General features: G+C 37.8%; 1 protein-coding gene and 1 long non-coding RNA gene across 2 annotated transcripts; one reads left to right on the top strand and one right to left on the bottom strand.

Moving 5' to 3' along the window:
- Positions 1–671: 671 nt before the first annotated feature.
- On the bottom strand, positions 672–15,981 carry LOC148147927 (uncharacterized). Its single transcript, XR_015759364.1, has 5 exons — positions 15,853–15,981; positions 13,997–14,075; positions 10,527–10,563; positions 7,392–7,650; positions 672–3,007 (listed from the first exon to the last, which is right to left on the bottom strand). It is a non-coding gene; the product is annotated as an uncharacterized LOC148147927 (long non-coding RNA).
- glyctk (glycerate kinase) lies at positions 2,636–17,106 on the top strand. The gene is made up of 4 exons (XM_043707689.2): positions 2,636–3,027; positions 5,465–5,616; positions 7,929–8,104; positions 10,864–17,106. Exons 1-4 carry the CDS (start codon positions 2,636–2,638, stop codon positions 11,776–11,778), a joined length of 1,635 nt encoding a protein of 544 aa, XP_043563624.1. The 3' UTR covers positions 11,779–17,106.
- The last annotated feature ends 2,281 nt before the right edge of the window (positions 17,107–19,387 follow it).

The following is a 19,387-nucleotide window of genomic DNA, read 5'->3' as shown; positions in this document are numbered from 1 at the left end:
GAAACAATTTCTTTTCAGTGGAACAACAATAGTAAAATAAAGAGATTACTCATGTATTGCTGTTACTTGAAATCTCTGCTGCCTTTGACACTTTGAGCCTTTCATTATCCTAATCTATGTTATCTTGGGGATTCACAGCTACATACTTCAGTGTAAGACCTTCAAATAAATCTTTTTGATTGGTGCTGTGGTTGTTTGTTACAAATTTATCTATTTAAATTTTATTTAAATGCATGTATTTGCTTTGTGACTACTGAACATCTTCTAAAATGCCCTGACCAGCTTAGTCCTTGTGCATAAATCACGAAAAGCTAGTATACAGAGGTAATTGGGAAGGCAAATGGAATGTTGCGCTTTATTTCAAAGGAAATGGAGGATAAGAAATAGGGAAGCCTTGTTAAAACTATACCAGGCACGAGTTGGACTAGAGTTGAAATACTGTGAACAATCTTGGGTCCATTATCAAAAGAAAGATATACTGGCATTGGAGGCAGTCCAGATCTTTGATTATGATGCTCGGTGAATAATGAGCAGTAGGCTCACAGAGTATGGTGTACAGTTACTGATCTACATTGTCTTAATTCAGTAAGTGTAATCACCTTTGGTTGTTACTGTACATATGTTTCACTGATAAATTAGTTTAACAGGATAGAGGTTACGTATTCAAGAAATTTTTTAAAATGTTCAGATTTTAATCAATTACAGCCTCTCTCTTCATATCCCTGCAGTGCCATATAAGAGAATGTTAACAACAACTTGCACTATTTCCTCCATTACAACAATGACTACAATTGAAAAGGACTTGATCTACTGTAAGATAGTTTTGGATGATACAAGATTATGAAAATGCATATTTATAAAAATGCATACTTATTACAATGTTAACAAGATTATAACTGTTCTTTGAATGTTCATAGAAGTGTGTTTAAGAAAAGTGAATAATTTCAACAGCTTTGCAAATTAAGTAGCAATATTCTAAGTGTTATTATAAATAAATTTGTTTTAATTTTCCAAATAATTCAGCTTAATTTTCATATGCCTGTTGCTCACTCTAACTTGAAGGAAATACAAATTAGATGCTTGGCTACGGAGTCAACGGTTTTCCCGGTTTGCTGCTTCTTCAGTCTTTTTTATCTAAGCTATATTTACTTGCTAATTTTCCAAGACATTTCTCTTCTAAAGCTGTATATATTCCTATTCTAAATTGTCATTTGTGATAAATCATGTAAACCTTTGTCTTCCATTGCAACAATCTGGAGACTTCCTTTAACTAAGAGTACTACAATGTGATGGTGGTGTTAGAATTCAAGTAGAGAGTTCAAATATTGCAGTAACTTGCATTTATATGTCTATGTCATAGTCAGCATTCTACATAGCAATGAAGGCGGCTCTGGTGTTCTTCACATTGCATGACTTGAAACATTATCTGCCATTGGAAGGATTTGCAGGTTGATACTCAACCTGTTTAGATGCATTACCTATTCACCTTTCGGCCTTCAAAACATTGTTGTGTTGTGAAACTCAACCTCAGTGGGTCAGAGACAGAGACACTATCCACTGTGCCATAAGACTTCTTTCGTATCATAGGAAATACAGGTATTTTGGAAAAACTGGATGAGGAATAAAGCAGCAAAAGAATATGCAGATTGGGGTAATTTAAGAGAAAGGACATAAATTCCTAATGGCTTGTTCTTTGTAATTCTTTGAATTAGATATTTTCAAATTAACATGTTACAACACACCTCTGAAGCATGCAAGACTTAAACCGAGGCCTTCAGAGGGAGGGACTGTGCCACAAAATCTCCCTGTTAAAGACTCTTCATCAGATATTTTCTCTATCAATCTATTAAGAAATGCTATAACACACATCTGAAGCAAATGGGACTTGAACCCAAGCCTCCTGTTTGTAACATCAGCAACACTATGCCACAAGGGACTTAAGTCTTTGATACCTTGCTTTACATTGCTAAGATCATTTAACTTCTTCAAGCTCACATGTAAATTACGTTGAAGTATTTTGCAAAATTAGAACAATATGTTTTATGATAACATTTCTCCTGAATTTATGATCATACTTTAACTTGCAAAGATGTTGACACCATTGTGGAGTAGCTCAACCTGACGATGAGTCCGCTGTGAAAGGGAACATTTTTAACTTTATGTGATTTATTGCACTTGCAATTATTTAATTATTATTTCTTTGTCACCTTAATGAACACTGAATGAATTCTTATCCAAGAACTCTGAAATAACAGCTGTGAGAATTGAAGGTACAAGTCAGTAATTTACATGGTATAAATAGTTAAAGTACAAATATAGTCTTAGTTGTCAATCACACCCATTTCTAATTTCCAACACCTTTTGTAGCATTACAAGAAATAAAAATGATATTTGGAAATATAAGTTTTTGAAATTCACTGGGATGAGAATATGGAAATTAGAAGGTAAACAAACAGCTTGTGAAGAATTACGATCTAACCATCTCTTGTGGAATTTACTCTACAGGTTTAAGTTGTGATGCTGCAAATGGACTTATTACACTGCAGAACGGAATAACTTCTTACTGGTTCCCATTTGTTCTCTGGCAGGATGATATCACTTAGAGCAATCTCAGTGATTAATATCAGTGATTAAGATGATCACTGCATTTGGAAGATACTTCTGGCTTCATTTCAACCATCAACACATTTACAAGACCTGGAAGCCAAAGAAGCTTCATCTTCACAGTGCCTCTGTAATTAACAAAGAAATGTCCCTTCGACAGCACGGTCTGCAGATCTTTCAGGCAGCAATCAATGCTGTTTTGCCTCAAAACATGATCAAGAAGAACATTAACATAGAAGGAGACAGATTGATGATACAAAATCAGTGCTTCCCTGTCCATAAAAATGTCTACCTTGTTGGATTTGGGAAGGCAGTGTTGGGAATGGCGGCTGCTATGGAAGAGATCTTGGGAGACCATCTGCTGCAAGGCGTGATCAGTGTTCCACTTGGCATCCAAAAGATTCTTAGTGAGACAGGAAAAGAGTAAGAAACAAAAAAAAAAATAAAATCACCATGTGGATTATTTCTTTTCTATTCACTAGTAGTGCTCCCCTTGATCCTTCCCTAATGACCACCCTATCCGTCCCATTGACATCAAGCCAGAAGGCACAGTATCTGTTAATTTTGTGATTGCTTAAATAACTTAGTCGGTAAATTTTGTCCAGTATAAAATAGTTTTTCTGCTCACTATCTTTGCAGATTCAATTTCTGGTCTTGCTGATTTAAGTAACCTCAGCGAGGGGAGAAAATTTGGAGCTAGTTTGTCTCAGTATTCCTGTGAAAACTGAACTGGTTTTCAACACTCACTGTCCACACTCCAATTATAAAAAAACTGAGACTTTGACATGGTACTGAGGATGCCCAATAAGCATTGAACCTTACTACAACTGGTTACCATCTTCAAGACAGGAATTGGATCTTATTGAAACTTCTAAGATTCTGAGGATTTGATAGGGTAGATGCTAAGAGGATATTTCCCCTTGTGGTCTAATCTACTTCTGCACTACCCCTCCAACTTACTTTTGTGTCTTATCCTATACCTGATTCCAGTGCAATCAATGAATAAAGGCGCTACAAATAAACCATCATTGCACAGATAAATTGAAAGTCAAGGCTCTAGACATTCGATGTAGCCTGCCTTCACTCCAAATTTAAGCTCCAATTTATGCTGTAACTAAAATAATAATGCAAAGTGAAATCTCTTAATACCAACACTTTGTTGTCGTTTAAATCTGCAGTAAAATGTTGGAAACTGCAAACATTAACATATTCATTTCTAGCATATTAGTATGACAGTTGTGTTACTGAACTAGCACTCTGGAAACCTGGGCTATTGATCTGGAGAAATGAGTTCAAGTCCATCATAGCTGCTGGAGAATTTAAACTAAATTATTTACATTATGATCTGCAATAAAAAGCTGTAATGGGTACTGTAAGACAACCTGATTGTCATAAAAACCCATCTGGTTCATTGACATCCTTTACGGAGGAAATCAGCCATCCTTATCCAGTCTGGACCCAGGAAATTAGTTGATGAGAAGCAATTCAAAAATTGAATTGCATTTCAAATTATACATTTGGAAATGTAAATGAATAGAAAGGGTGGAGTTGGTCAATGTAATTCACATCAACCATACTGCATAACTGCTTCATCCTTGATGATTCCATTGGGACATGTTTTTAATGTAATTGACTGTTAGGTGCCTCAAAATTCAAGCACATTATTCAGTTTGGCACATCACCAACAGCATTCCCATTATAATGTGTTGTTGTGGGTGGCCAAAATTCTTTCCTGTGCAGTGTTCTGTTCCAATCTTTTTGTACACCATTTTGTGTACATTAATTAACATGGAACAAGGTCACAAGAACATTGTTCACCACCACCACCTTCTTGAGGAAATCGGGGATGGGCAATGTGTTGACCTGACCAGCAATGCTCAAATTTCCAAGAATGAATAAAAACACTACACGAGAATTGTTTGTGCAGTTAAAGTCTTGTAGCGATGCAGGTGCAAAATTTACAGGATTGGTCTCCCACTGTGCACAGCATAAAACAGACCTTAGAATTGTTAGAACACAGAAAAAGGCATTCAACCCCTCATTCATGCTAGCTATCATAAGGAAAAAATTCATGTACTGCTATACCCTCCCATCCTTCTCAAATCCCTGCACATTCGTCCACTTGAGATATTTAACATAATTAAGAATAACAGCATGAGGTTTCCCCAGTAGCTAAGTGAATACCTCAATTTGCAGACCTTTCATTTTGTTTTTATTCCCTTGTATGGTATGGGCATCGCTAGATGGCGACCATTCCATTGCCCATGAGAAGGTGATGACAAGCTACCTTTTTGAACCATTGCAGTCTGCATGCTGCTGGTGCATCCACAATGCCATTAGGGAGGGAATTCCAGGAATGGGTTTGATTATCTCAACAATACCACTGATAGAGATAGTACTATCAATCAGTCTCGGTGTACGTGGGTTCAATCCGACATATATTAACTAGGATCGCATCAAGTTGCCTTTGGTGTTGAGTGGAACTGTTGTTGAAGTAAATATGTTTGGATTTTTTTTATTCACTCATGGGAATTGGATTGCGCTGGCTGGCCAGCATTTATTGCCTGACCCTGATTGCCCTTGAAATTAAGATTAAGTGAACTTAATCATAGTCGTGATACCCTCCATGGTTTAATAAGCACTATGAAAGTTGTGCATTATTCACACACTATTCAAAATGTGTACCTAGACAAAGTACTTGTGGTCAATGAATTGTATTCAAGAGAAATCAAAACCTCCAGGAAAGGAAGAAATTTTTATTGCATTATGCTTTGCAAACGGCTATGAAGTAGTGCAGTTCATCGATGTATTCCATGTTGTCACGCACTGTTTAATTACTTCACTCTGGGTAATTCCACAGGGACATGCTTTTGAAACCTCAGACAAAAATACAAGCAATGGAAGGAGCCAAACATAACCTCCCTGATGAGAATTCTTTAAAGGCAGCCAACAGTATTCATCATTTAGTGGAAGGACTTACTGCAGATGACCTGCTATTTGTGCTTATCTCAGGTACATAAATTCTCTTTTTCATTGTCACAGCAAATTGACTACAGAGATTAATCCACCAGCTACAGTTTAGCACAGATCAATATCCAACAGTTCTACAGCAGGCTGACTGCAATGCAGTACCATCTATAGAACTGGTGCTAAATCCGATCGCTGTTTATAATAAAATGAAGTACTGGGGAGGGGGGAGAGAGGGAGGAAAGGATGAGAGAGAGAGAAAGTAAGTGAAAAACAGGAGATATAAATGAATAAGGGAATGATAGGACTAATCAGATGAAATGAAACTGAGACAAGAAAAGTAAAAGATGAAACGAGATGAGGTTTAAATGGGAAAAGTGACTCATTTCCACCAGCAGCTCTGGTCCAAACAAGAGTTGTATCTGAAAGAGTTGAACCCAGTGTTGAGTCATGGAAATTTTGAAGTGCTGAATCGAAAAATGAGTTGGTGCTGTTGAGCAGTTGATAGTTTTTAAGACTTGATAATGCATTCGACACTTTCTTGCCCTCCCTGCAGCCAAATTTCTCTGTATTGTGGATAATATTCTAACTGTACTTTCTGAAGACATTGTCACCTACACTGACATTCAGCACTGAGTACCAGTCTTTGGGCTCCACATTCCGAAAGGAATCTTCTGAACTCTGTAGCCACAGGGTAGTCATAGAAACATAGGTGCAGTAGTAGGCCCCTTCTAGCCTGCACCACCGTTCAATATGATCATGGCTGATCATGCAATCTCAGTATCCCACTCCCATTTTATCTCCATACCCCTTGATCCCTTTAGCCACAAAAGCCATGCCCAGCTCCCTCTTGAATATATCTAATGAACTGGCCCCAACATCATTCCACAGGTTCTCAACTGAGTGAAGAAATTCTTCGCATCTCAGTCCTGCATGGCGTACTATTTCTTCTTCGACTCTGATGCCTAGTTCCGGTCTTCCCTAACATCAGGAACATTCTTCCAGCATCAAACCTGTCCAGTGCCATCAGAATTTTATGTGTTTCTGAGGTCCCTCTTCATTTTTCTAAACTCTAGTGATTACAAGCCCAATCAATCCAGTCTTTCCTCATACATCAATCCTGCCATCCCAGGAATAAGTATGGTGAACCTTAGTGAAACATGCTGTCCACAAAGTTCTCATTCTTAGGGCTTGACAGAGCAGATACTGAATTGTTGTTTCCCCCTTAATAGCCTTGGGATAATAAGCTAGCCACTTTAGATTGATACAAGGAGAAATGCACTCGAGGTTCATGAATCATTGGAGTTATCTAGTACAGATGGCTGTAAATGCTCAGTCACTGAGTATATTCAAGACATGACTGATAAGAGTTTAGGACACCAGCATGTAGGAATAGGGTAAGAAAGTGTATTGATGTGGAGCATCTGTCTTAATCTTTTTAAATAGAAAAGCAAATTTCAGTGCGCCTTAAGGGTTTTTTTTCTCTTTCACGTGCACGCTGATAATACTACATGCCTTTAAATAACATTGGAGCAATTGGATATATAGGCTGCATGTGTATAGGGATGGCCCAGCCATTCTGCTATGTTGCTTTCCACTTATTTAGCCTTGTTTGTTTTGCTTAACTGCTTAGTTAACATGAGAAACATGAACCAGTTAAATAAATAAACTAGTTAAACAGTAACCTCAAAATACTTAACTAAATACCAATCTATTATTCCTTGGGTTAAAAAAAAGGAGCATTGCAGTTGTATTCTGATTTCAAATTTTTGCTAACAGATGTCCAGAATTTGTAGTATTTTGCTTCTATTTGTAGCTACCTGTGGATAAGTATCTGAAATACTTGACACTCAATGTAATTTCCTTTCTGTTCTCCAAGGATAATGGTTTCAGTTCACTCTGTCCCATAGATGTTTGTAAAATTGTAGGCACAAAGCTATATGAGGAGGTATAGAACAAGGATAGGCTATTCAGCTTATCAAACCTTTCCAACCAGAATTTGCATTTAATGAATCTCAACATAAACGGTCATTCAAATATGTGATGATCCTCCACTGGAATATAATTTCCATCCTCTACCTGCAGTAAAAAGGGAAAATCAAACATTGTTCAATATCTTAAATCATAATTCCATTTTTAACAAGTTTCAATCCTTTCAACTGCTCCAGTTGGCCACAATTTAACTTCCTTCTGTACAAGTTCATATGCCCACTAGTTTCAGAGAGGATTTTCTTTTTCCAATTCTAACATAGCCTGAGTGAACTCTATTCTTAAACTTGCATTATGCCACGCAATGGTAGTGTGCTGGAGACATGGTATGGTCATGACCATAACAACTTTTTAAAACTGCTTTTTAGGTGGAGGGTCAGCTTTATTGCCAGCTCCAATCCCCCCTGTCACTTTAGAGGAGAAGCAATACCTGACCAAACAACTTGCTGCTAAGGGGGCAACAATTCAGGAGCTCAATACAGTCCGCAAGATGCTGTCGTTGTTGAAGGGTGGAGGTTTGGCAAGGGCTGCCTATCCTGCACAGGTTTGTAACCTTTCTGTTTCGTGACTGAAAGTGTTGATTATGAAACTTTGAATGGGATTATGATCAATATTTAGCCTTAATCTCTAATAGGGGTAGTCAATATATCAGCTGTGTGCCAGATTACAAGTTCAAGTCCCACCAGTGTACAGAGCACAAAATCTAGAAAGACACTCCAATGCAATTCAGAGCAAGAGCCATACTGTCCGTGAGAAATGGATGCAAAAAAATCCCTATAAGATGAAGAGTTTCCCAATGGCTTAAGCAATATTTATCACCACTTCAATGATTATTCAGTTATTATCATGATGCTATTTGTGCAACTAACTTCGATTTTTCCTACATTATATCTATCACATTACGTGAAGTGATTGAGATGTTGTGAGGTTATAGAGTAATAGAGATGTACGGAACGGAAGCAGACCCTTCGGTTCAACTTGTCCATGCTGACAAGATATCCCATATTTATTTATTTATCTATCTATCCTATCAATGCCCTTCATGATTTTATAAACCTCTATGAGGTCATCCATCAGCCTCTGACACTCCAGGGAAAACAGCCCCAGCCTATTCAACGTCTCCCTATAGCTCAAAACCTCCAACCCTGGCAACATACTTGTAAATCTTTTCTGAACCCTTTCAAGTTTCACAACATCCTTCTGATAGGAAGGAGACCAGAATTGCATGCAATATTCCAAAAGTGGCCAAACCAATGTCCTGTACAGCCGCAACATGACCTCCCGACTCCTGTACTCAATACTCTGACCAATAAAGGAAAGCATACCAAGCGCCTTCTTCACTATCCCATCTAACTGTGACTCCACTTTCAAGGAGCTATGAACCTGCACTCCAAGGTCTCTTTGTCCAGCAACACTCCCGCGTACTTTGCCATTAAGCTAATATTTGCTTTCCCAAAATGCAGCACCTCTCATTTATCTAAATTAAACTCCATCTGCCACTCCTCAGCTCATCTGTTCAAGATCCCATTGTAATCTATCGTAACCTTCTTTGCTGTCGACGACACCTCCAATTTTGATGTCACCTGCAAACTTACTAACTGTACCTCTTACGCTCACATCCAAATCATTTATATAAATGACAAAAAGTAGTGGACAAAGCACCAATCCTTGTGGCACTCCACTAGTCACAGGCTTCCAGTCTGAAAAACAACCCTCCACCACCATCCTGTGTCTTCCACCTCCGAGCCAGTTCTGTATCCAAATGGCTTTTTTTCCCTGCATTCCAAGAGATCTAACCTTACTCCCATGTGGAACCTTGTTAATTGCCTTACTGAAGTCCATATAAAAGAGGTGAATTAAATGTAATTTCTTAGTATGTAACAAAGAGGAAAATTCCAATTTTCTGTCTCACCCACCCAGCCAGTGACCCCTGCTGGTGATACTTATTCATGCTGTCAAAGTCAGAAGTTACACAGTGCCAGGGTATAGTCCAATCGGTTGATTTGAAATGACAAGCTTTTGAAGCCTGGTCCCTTTGTCAGGTGAAGTGGTGATGGTGGAGAGGTGATCCCTGAGCTTATACTTCTTTTGTACTTCCCAGCTAAAAAAATAATGATTTTTGATTACTGCTCACAAATCCTCATTTCTATGAGCACCTTACCCTGTCTCACTGAATATATCCTCACTCACATTTTCCATTAAAGGACTACATTTTTGGATATTCTAATACTGAGCAATGAATTCTTGTAATAAAAGCTTCCTGCTTTCTAGCCTGATTCTTTACCTTCATTTGGTTCCACCATGTTAACTAAGTTATCCAGAAATTTTACATTCTTTAAAAACTATATACCCCACTATTTCTTTGATGTCCAAGTGACAATCAGAATTCATGGAACCGTTCCCATATGTAAGGTGCCTGAGTTATCATTCAAGGCCCTTAATTCAATTTCCTTCACATCCAGGGGTCAAAACTGGGCACAATAACTCAAGTGCAGAAATCTGAAACGTGTCATCTTAATCTCTTAAAGTTAAAGGTACTAACTATAAAATCTGAAACTTTCCTTCCGTACAGGCATCTTCTCCTGCTTTGAAATTGGTGGAGTCTAGAAACTGAGAAGTTTTTAGTTTATTTTCTATTGCTGACCCCCACTCTTTTCAGTTAGGTACCTAATTGTGGTCAGGTATGATTCACAGTGCTGACTGCCTTAAGTTCCTGAACCAGGTAGCTATTATCTTTGGATGAACCTGAACAATTCATTGCAGCAGAGAAACCACTCTTAAAATTTTGTCAGTCATAGAGATGTACTTGCAGTAAGGGTAGACATGTGGCAGTAAAGAGCAGGAATTAAAAACTTGTTTACTCCTTTTTAGTTTGACCTATGCTGAGCTCACTTGTAGCCCTTCCATCTCTTTTCCTACACCACATAATTTAGGAATTAAAATTGGAATGTATGACAGTACTATACCATGTAGAGTGTTCACCCATTTTGCTTATGGACGTCTCTGTTGATGGATTACAAAATGATTTAATGACAAGTTTAGTAAGCAAACAGTATTTATATATACACACACTTGGTGACTGTTAATTCAATATAAAGGTCAGAACATTACTGCATATAATCAGAAATACAAGGTAAAGTGTCCATGCAATAGTCCCTTTTGATCAGAAATTGTATTAATAATTGAGTTCATCTTTGGAGTTAAAATTCTAAACACATTTCAATTAAATGTATTGTAATTAGATTTGACTGGACAAGAAATTGAAATATACAGAAATATAAAACATGACTCTTTATTTGGCAGGTGGTGAGTCTCATCATGTCTGATGTTATAGGTGACAATTTGGAGTATGTGGCCAGTGGCCCAACTGTACCTACCTTACACAGCAAGGACGACTGTCATAAGATACTGTTAAAATATAACTTGTTATCATCCATGCCAGAATCTGTAAAAGAAGTTCTGTCTCAGTCCAGCATGAAAATGGACAAAGAGGAGACCCAAACATTTGCTCATGTTTGTAATTTTATTGTGGGATCAAATACAATTGCCTTAGAGAAAGCAAAATGCAAATCAGAAAGCTTGGGTTATAATACTTCTGTCCTATCTAGTGTAGTCAGTGGAGATGTCAAGACTGTGGCTAAATTGTACAGTCTTTTGATTAGATATGTGTGTTCAGTTCTGGCAGCTGCCAGTTCAAAATATGTACATGTAAGCAAAATGAAAGATGAGATCCTGCAGATGGTCGTAAACATGGAGCTTCCTGATTTCCAACTAGATGGCTGTTTGGAACTGTTGGAGGAGACACAGCATTCCAAGAAACCAATATGCCTTTTGGCAGGGGGGGAAACTACAGTTCGACTCCAGGGTAAAGGTAAAGGAGGTCGAAATCAAGAGCTGGCCTTACATCTAGCCTTGGAACTTCACCATGCAAAATCAAAGATTCCACAAGATCTACTTACAAAGTATGAAGTTATTTTTCTTAGTGGCGGGACTGACGGACAAGATGGGCCCACTGAAGCAGCTGGTGCATTCGCTTACAGTGACCTGGTTGACAAGGCCTTTGCTGAAGGGCTGAACGCAGAGGACTTTTTAAACAACAACGACTCCTTTACCTTCTTTAACAAGTTTAATAATGGAGTGGACCTTATTGTGACAGGGCTGACAAACACTAACGTCATGGATATGCAAGCAATTATTATTCAACCCAATGAAATTTAAGTCTAATATTAGCCTTTCATGAACAAAGAGAGGTGAAGAAGAATTTAATTTCTTTATAAAGGGACATAATATTGTGCTCACATAGTATTGTATCATCAGTATAGGGGACAGGGATGCATGTATAATTTTAATGTGTTGAACACTGGCATTACAAGTTAAAGCAAACAATGTTGGATCATATGTGCCACAAGCCGGCAGCGTTTTGACAGCCATTATCGCTGACCTTACAAACAAAGCTATTTAAATAAAAATGTAAATATTCAAGCATTTCTCAAATGAGTGCACTAAGAGGTAGTCAACATTTTGCAATATTTGTAATTTTTTAAAGATTTTTAGGGGTTTGTAAGTTACTCCCAGTAATCCAAAACAAAATTGAAGTGGAATTTATATCCACAATCAGCAGAAAAAGCAGATTACTGGGAATTGTTTTTGATGTATGGTATTAGGGAAGACCCTTCAATACCTATTTGCAACATCATGTTGAGTACATTTAGATAGATCAGAAAGGACTCAAACTCAATCTCTTGTTTTAAGACCATAAGATATAGGAGCAGAATTAGGCCAATTATTAGGCCAGAAATAACCATTGAGTCCTTCGGTCATGGCTAATATGTTTCTTTACTTCATTTTCCTGCTTTCTCCCCTTAACCTTTATTAATCAGTAACATATCTATCTTTGTCTTAATGCCTCCATAGCCTTCTGCAGCAAAAAATGTTCCACAGATTAATCACCCTCTGATGAAATTCATTCTCATTTCAGTTCTGAAGGGTCGTCTCTTCACTCTGAGGCTGTGCCCTCGGGTCCGAGTCTCTTCTACTAGTGGAAGTATCTTCTCCATGTCGACTATATCCAGGTTTCTAGTATTCTATACATTTCAATGAGATTCCCCTCTCTTTCTCTAAATTCCACTGATTACACACCCAGAGTCCTCAACCACTCTTCATATGATGAGCCCTTCATACCCAGGATCATTCTTGTGAACCTCCTCTGAACCCCCTCCAAAGCCAGCACATCCTTCCTTAAGTGTGGGGCACAAAACTGCTCACAATATTCCCAATTTGGTCTGACCTGAGCCTTCTACAGCCTCAGCAGTAAGCCTTATTCTTGTATTCTAGCCCTCTTGAAATGAATGCTAATATTGCATTTGACTTCCTAACTGCCAACTGAAGCTGCAGGTTAATCTGAAGACAATCCTCAACGAGGGACTCCCAAGTCACATTGCATTTCAGATTTCCAAAGCTTTCCCCATTTCGAAAATTGTCTACATCTCTCCTACCAAAATGTATAGCTACCTCACACTTTCCCACAGTGTATTCATCTACCACTTCTTTTCCCACACTCCTAGCCTGTTCAAGTCCTTTTGCAGTCTCCCTGCCTCCTCAACACTACCCATCTTTCACCTATCTTTGTGTTACTTTCAAACTTAACAACAATGCCCTCTGTTCCTTTGACCAGATCATTAATGTTGTATAGTTAATTAATTAGGAATTGGGATTAGCACCCTTAAATTGACTTCCCACTCTTCATTGCAATCAGTGACTCTTTCTCCATGTGCATAAATCATTATGATCCTATCTGATGCTAACATTGGACAAGACATATTCCAGATGAAACCTGACTTGATGGATCAAAAATTTTATTTCTGTAATTTACCTGGTAGTCAGTCATTGAACATATACACATGAGGTTGTCAATGTTCTTTTAATAAAAGAACCTAAGCTTATTTTACCAAAGAAAGTAAAACAAAAAACAAACGGATATTATATGGACACAATTGGAAACAGAAAATAGGTACAGTGGACCATTCAGCCCTTTATGCCTGGCCCACTATTTAATATGATCTTTGGCTAAACAACCAACTCAGTATCTTGTTCCTGCTTTCTCCCTATATCCTTTAGCCACAAGAAAAAAATTTGTATCATTATTGAAAGCATAATAGAAATAGATTATGAACAGCAAAAGGAAGAGCCACCACTTTTCAAAGCAATAACCATGATAAGTACTCAAGTTCAGTGAAGTATCATTCCTATTCAGACTTGAAATTTTCTTACTCAGGTAACAAGATCACAAACCTCTCCTTTCAAGGACTTTCTACAAATACACCAGATTTGGTTTCCTCCACTGCTGCCACCCTCTAAAACACACAGCCACTTATGCCCAATCACTGCTTTTTTCTCACTAATTTTTTGAAGAAATAAACTCAAGGATTTGACTTACTTTTAAGTTGCAAGAAAGCACATCTGCTGATAGGGGTCTTCCAAACTGCAACCTGCTTCTTAGCCCCAGCCAACTCTTTCTGTAATTCACAAAAACTCAAGTCAACAATAAACATCAGTTCTCTAACCGAGTAGCTTGTTGAGTCATTTGACATATTTCTTGGAAAGGCTGCCTTTCGTTGTCTGTTCAAAAAACCTTCTGACCATTAAAAAAAAATCTTCACAGCACTAAATAAACAAAATCCCATTTTCCTCACCAGTATCCAAGTTCCCAAATAGTAGATAGAACACAGAGATAGCAAAAGAAATCATGGGACAAAAACAGAAATTGCTGACTTCAGAGTTATATCAGAAATTATACATTCAGCTGTGGTCCTTTGAACCTAGCCTTATACGATTTTTAGACAAAGTGAAAAGACTTGAACTTCACAAGCACCACAACACTCACATCAGAACACACTGAAATTTCATGGTGTATTCTATTGGCATGTGACTTCTGTTTTCACTTCCAAGTTTAAAAACAGCAAAGCCTTCCAGTAAATAAATACCAACTAATTCATCTGCAATAATCTGCCATTTTCAACCAAAGGAGATTTGTGAAGGAAAAGTATTTTTGCATCAAGTTAAACATATTTTCCCATTTTAATTAAAAACTACAGAAGTAAAGCTTTCTCCACAGGAAGGGGCAGAAGGATGACTTGACCGAAGTTAACAATTTGGGCAGCACAGTGACTCAGTGGTTAGCCCTGCTGTCAGGGATCTGGGTTCGATTGGGTGACTGTCTGTGTGGATTTTGCACCCGGTCCTCCAGTTTCTTCCCACAGTCCAAAGATGTACAAGTTAGGTGGATTAGCCATGCTAAATTGCTATGAAGTGTCCAGAGATGTGCAAGTTCAGCTATGGTTTACCATGGTTAATGTGGAATTACAGGGATATGGTGGAGGGCTGGGCCAAGGTGAGATGTTTTTTTGAAGGGGCAGTGCAAACTTGAGGGGCCAAATAGCCTCTTTTCATGCTATAGGGATTCTATGCTTCTATGATAAGAGTCCGATGTGTAACACCGTTTCCACTAATAAATTAGGGTAGTTTTTGGGAATGTGAGCAGTTCCCCCCTCAACATTTTAGCTGGGGTAGGGAGGGGACAGAAAGGACCACCAGTACTCCACAAAACCCAACTCTCTGCATTTTCCATTATTCAGCTATTAACATTGCTCCTACTCAAAAATCTATATCCTACTGCTTACTGACAGAAAATGTGTCAAAAACTGCCATTGGGGGCTTCGACACATGTTTAAAGGACAAGAACACCTTTCCTTTTGTAAGATTACATTATTGAAATCACATACAACTCATTTCCTGTGTAATTGAAACTGTGTAAATAGATTTGTTACATAAGCATAAAATCACAACAGTAAATATTGCTATTATGTAGAATGTGGACATGGCTAGCTGGGCCAGCAATTTTGCCCATCTTGGATTGCCAGCCCACCCCAGCTGAAAATCAAAGATGGGGGAAGTCTGCTGTTGTAATTTAACGGTGGGAGGAAGTGCTGCTTTACAAAGCTCCCAGCCAAATTGTTTCTCTGGCAGCTCTGTAGGCCGAGCAGTGCCTACTGAGAGTGGTGGCTACTGCTGGGGCTACAGAAACTGCCGCCACAACAGGAGCCCAGCAAAGTCCAAAGATTGGGTAGTGGGTTCAAGAGGCTGGAGGGAGGGTTAAAGATGAAGGAATGACCAATGTGGATTGTACAATATAGCTGTTGGATTTTACGTGAAGTAAAATGTTCCTTTTTTTAAATTAGCGAATTTAAAGCATTATAAAATAATAAGTATTAATGTAAATTAATCAATACTTACTCAAATTAGCAGTCGAGTAATTGTTAGTAATGATGTTCCACTTGTACAGATTGGTAATTCCCACATAACATACATAGGTAACAGTACATGGCTCAGAGTCCCATGAGGTTGACTGTTGATCATAAAAAGTACAGAAGTACTCATGTTTACAATGATACAACCCCCACTTTCTTTTGAAGCTAAGTTTTAAGAAATCCCCAACTCTTTGAAATGTGAATTAAATCGATGTGAAAATGGAGTTCACAAAAAATGCACAGAACATAGGTGCCGTGTTAAAGCATGCATTAATAATTTAGATTGCGTAAACAATGTGCAGGTGTGAAAAAAAATACAGAGATTGCAAAATGTGGCAAAACTATTTTGTGTCCTTAATTGTGACGATTTCTTGTAATGTAAAAAATGAAGGCGTTAATGCAAATTACTGATTGTTGAAGATCAAAATTTGTGGGCAGCTTATGCAGACATTAGGTGGATTTTACATAGATTCCTTTGCCTAACAAGAATCTAAGTTTATTGGGGTAGATAGAAATGTTGAGTTCAAAACACAATCAGATCAGCCATGATTTATTGAATGAGAAATAAGCCACCGAAAAGCCTACGTCTGCATCTAATTCACAGGTTCACTTGTATTTTGACATCAAAGGCAACAACAAAAAATGGCTCATGAGTTTGACACTGTTAGTTATTCTTAAACATTAGTGAAAACAGATCAGTGTAAGAATCTACTTAAAGTCTTTGTCATTAATTGTGTTTGGGTGAATTCCAAGTATAATAAATATATATTGTAAAGGCTGTATTCAAAGGGAAATTTCCTTCCCAAATAGGTCTTTTTAAATTTCATTAACAGAGCTAACCATTTGGAAAAGTTATTCAGATTTTTACATCACCGAACCAAATTTCTAAACATCCTTCTGCTGAGTACAGCAGCAATTAAACGATTTTCATCTTACTTACTAACAATTGTTAGTTAGCCAGTGATATTTATCTTCAGTAGACACAACACAAGATAATTGTTCTTCCTTTTTGGTTTGGGAGTACAGCCAAAAAGAGAATAAAAAACTATAGAGCAGCTGTCAATTTATAATTGTCACCCAAACTGAGACAAGATTACAGCCTTGAAATACCATCTGCTATAAAATTGTGATGAGTTTTAAGTCTTCCTTTTGGCAAAGGCAATTCTTGGTGCACACTCAAGAGTATTGTGTCAGGATGTGATGACAGCCATGCTATAATTAAAATAGCCATATAACCTTCTATTAGTCTACTCAATTCCTGCCATGTTGCAATGGAAAATAATCCACATGTAGTGTAATCTTACCAGAATTTTTAAGACAAAGGTTCCTGATGGACCTTTATTTCTTGGCCACTTGCACATTCAAAACATTGTTTGCTGAGACCTCGAGTGACAAATATACAGATATTAACCCAGAAATAGCTTGATATACATAAAAGTTAACTAATTTTGCACAAGTTGTGTAGGATTAACATTACAGAATTCCTGTGAAAATGTTTTAATCCCACCACTACCAAACACATGAAAGGCAAAGTCACCATAGTCCTACAGGACCACAGGGCTGCTATTTCTACAGAAAGAGACAGCTGGTGGTGGTTTCACCTAAGGGTCACCATGCTTCAGACAAGGGGAGAGGCTGAGGAGAGTCCTTCATGGTAACCTCGTTAAGAGACCTTATGGGTTACAGGGAAAATACAGGAAAATATGCGTGAGGATTATCAGCTCAGTCATGGTCCTATTGAATGGCAGAAGTGGCTTGAGCCACTGAACAGCCTGCTCCTGTTCCTATTTCTTATGGTCTAATAGTAAATATGTTCAACAAAAATATTTTCTGCAACTTAACTTTGCACCTGGATTTTTCTGCTGGAAGAACTACAAGCCTGTGACCTAAATGCTTGGTAGTACAGAACTTAAGCATTGCCAAAAGGAGACCATAAGTTGAAGCTCTTTGTCTTCAGAACTAGGATACAAGAAACAGCCTTGAAAAACAGAAACACCAGTTTTTTTTTGTGACTAAATTCAGAACTCAAACCATAAGCTAAGTTTAGTAGGTTTAAACAATGACATGAAGCTATCATTGAATCATATTGAACAATCATTTGTAAGTACAGTGGCACTCATTTGCCAACATTTGCTGAAACAGGCATAATGTCAAGTAACAGTGCAAAAGTGACTTCAAGCACGCAAAGATCACACACAACAGTGCAAAAGCCACAACTAGGATCCCTTGCCACAAAAACCTACATAAATTATTATACAAGTTTCATTATACAGGAATATTCAACGTCGTTTATAGTTCACAATAGTCCAGTGTATTTTGTAAATTTAACTTTCCAATGTTTGTCAACACTGCAACTTATTGAACTTTTCAAACTTAAAGAAAAAAACTCGGATTTTCTTGGCACCAAATAAAGGATACAACCTAGAGTCAGGCTTACAGTTATGCCATTTATCAGATGGCAAATATGGTCGGAGGGATTCAGCTCTACAATCTATGAAGTAGATTTTACAAAGCAACAGCAGCTTGAACCTTGTTAAGCTTGGATTGTTTTCTTTTCAGCAGAGAGGACTATTGGGGGGAGCGGGTGGGGGGGGGGTGGGGAAGAGAACATGATTGAGGTGTATAAGATTATGAGGGGCATGATCAGGGTGAATAGAGAGCAGCTGTTCCCTTTGGTTGAGGGATCAGTCAACAAGAGGGTACAGTTTTAGGGTAAGGGGCAGGAGATGGAGGGAATTTGGCAAAAACAGTTTCGCTCAGCAGGTGGTGGGTATCTGGAATGCAGTGTCTGGGAAGGTAATGGAGGCTGGAAACCTTATAACCTTTAAATATTTTGCACAAGCACTTCAAATATCACAACATTCAAGGAAATGAGTCAAGTGCAGGAAATTGGGATTAACACATTTTTTAAGTGGCATTTATGAAGAGCCTTTACTGCACTGCATGAATCTACGAATGCACTTTTAACAGCATTTTTAAAAGATCCAAACATCTGGTGTTAAATCAGTTAGATTGAACCCTTATTATATAAATAGGTTTTGCTTATAGATTCATACAAATCTACAGCATGGAAGTAGCCATTAGAACCCCTCACCTCTTTTTAACAACTGTCCAATTTAGTCCCAAACATTATTACAATTTCAGAGTAAACCAATCAATAACAAAAAGGTCCAAAAATTGAGCAAGGTCACAGAACTTTAGCATTTCCAGTTGTTTATTTTAGGGGTAGGAATTACACTTTTCTGTTTTCAATCTTAAACACATCATTATAAGGAGTTTGGAGTTACATATAAGGGAATATGTGAAATACAGTCAATGTCTGGATCACCCAAGCTTCCCTTATTCATTTTCTGTGAATGTTTAAAATGACATTAGCTAACACCCAAGACCTATTTTTATTCCTCAACTTGGGATCAGCAGGTAGAAGTTAATAGATTAAAAAATTAACGGATAAAGGCAGCAGCTGATGAAACACTAGGCAAAACTAACACTAAGTTTTAGGTTTAATTCTTCTTGGAAGT

The sequence above is a fragment of the Chiloscyllium plagiosum genome, unplaced genomic scaffold (assembly GCF_037043375.1).
Source record: "Chiloscyllium plagiosum isolate Xiang-an unplaced genomic scaffold, Cpla_swu_hap1 HiC_scaffold_14, whole genome shotgun sequence".
Lineage (NCBI taxonomy): Eukaryota > Metazoa > Chordata > Chondrichthyes > Orectolobiformes > Hemiscylliidae > Chiloscyllium > Chiloscyllium plagiosum.
The sequence above is the reverse complement of the archived record's forward strand: the minus strand, read 5'-3'. Positions and strand labels throughout refer to the sequence as shown.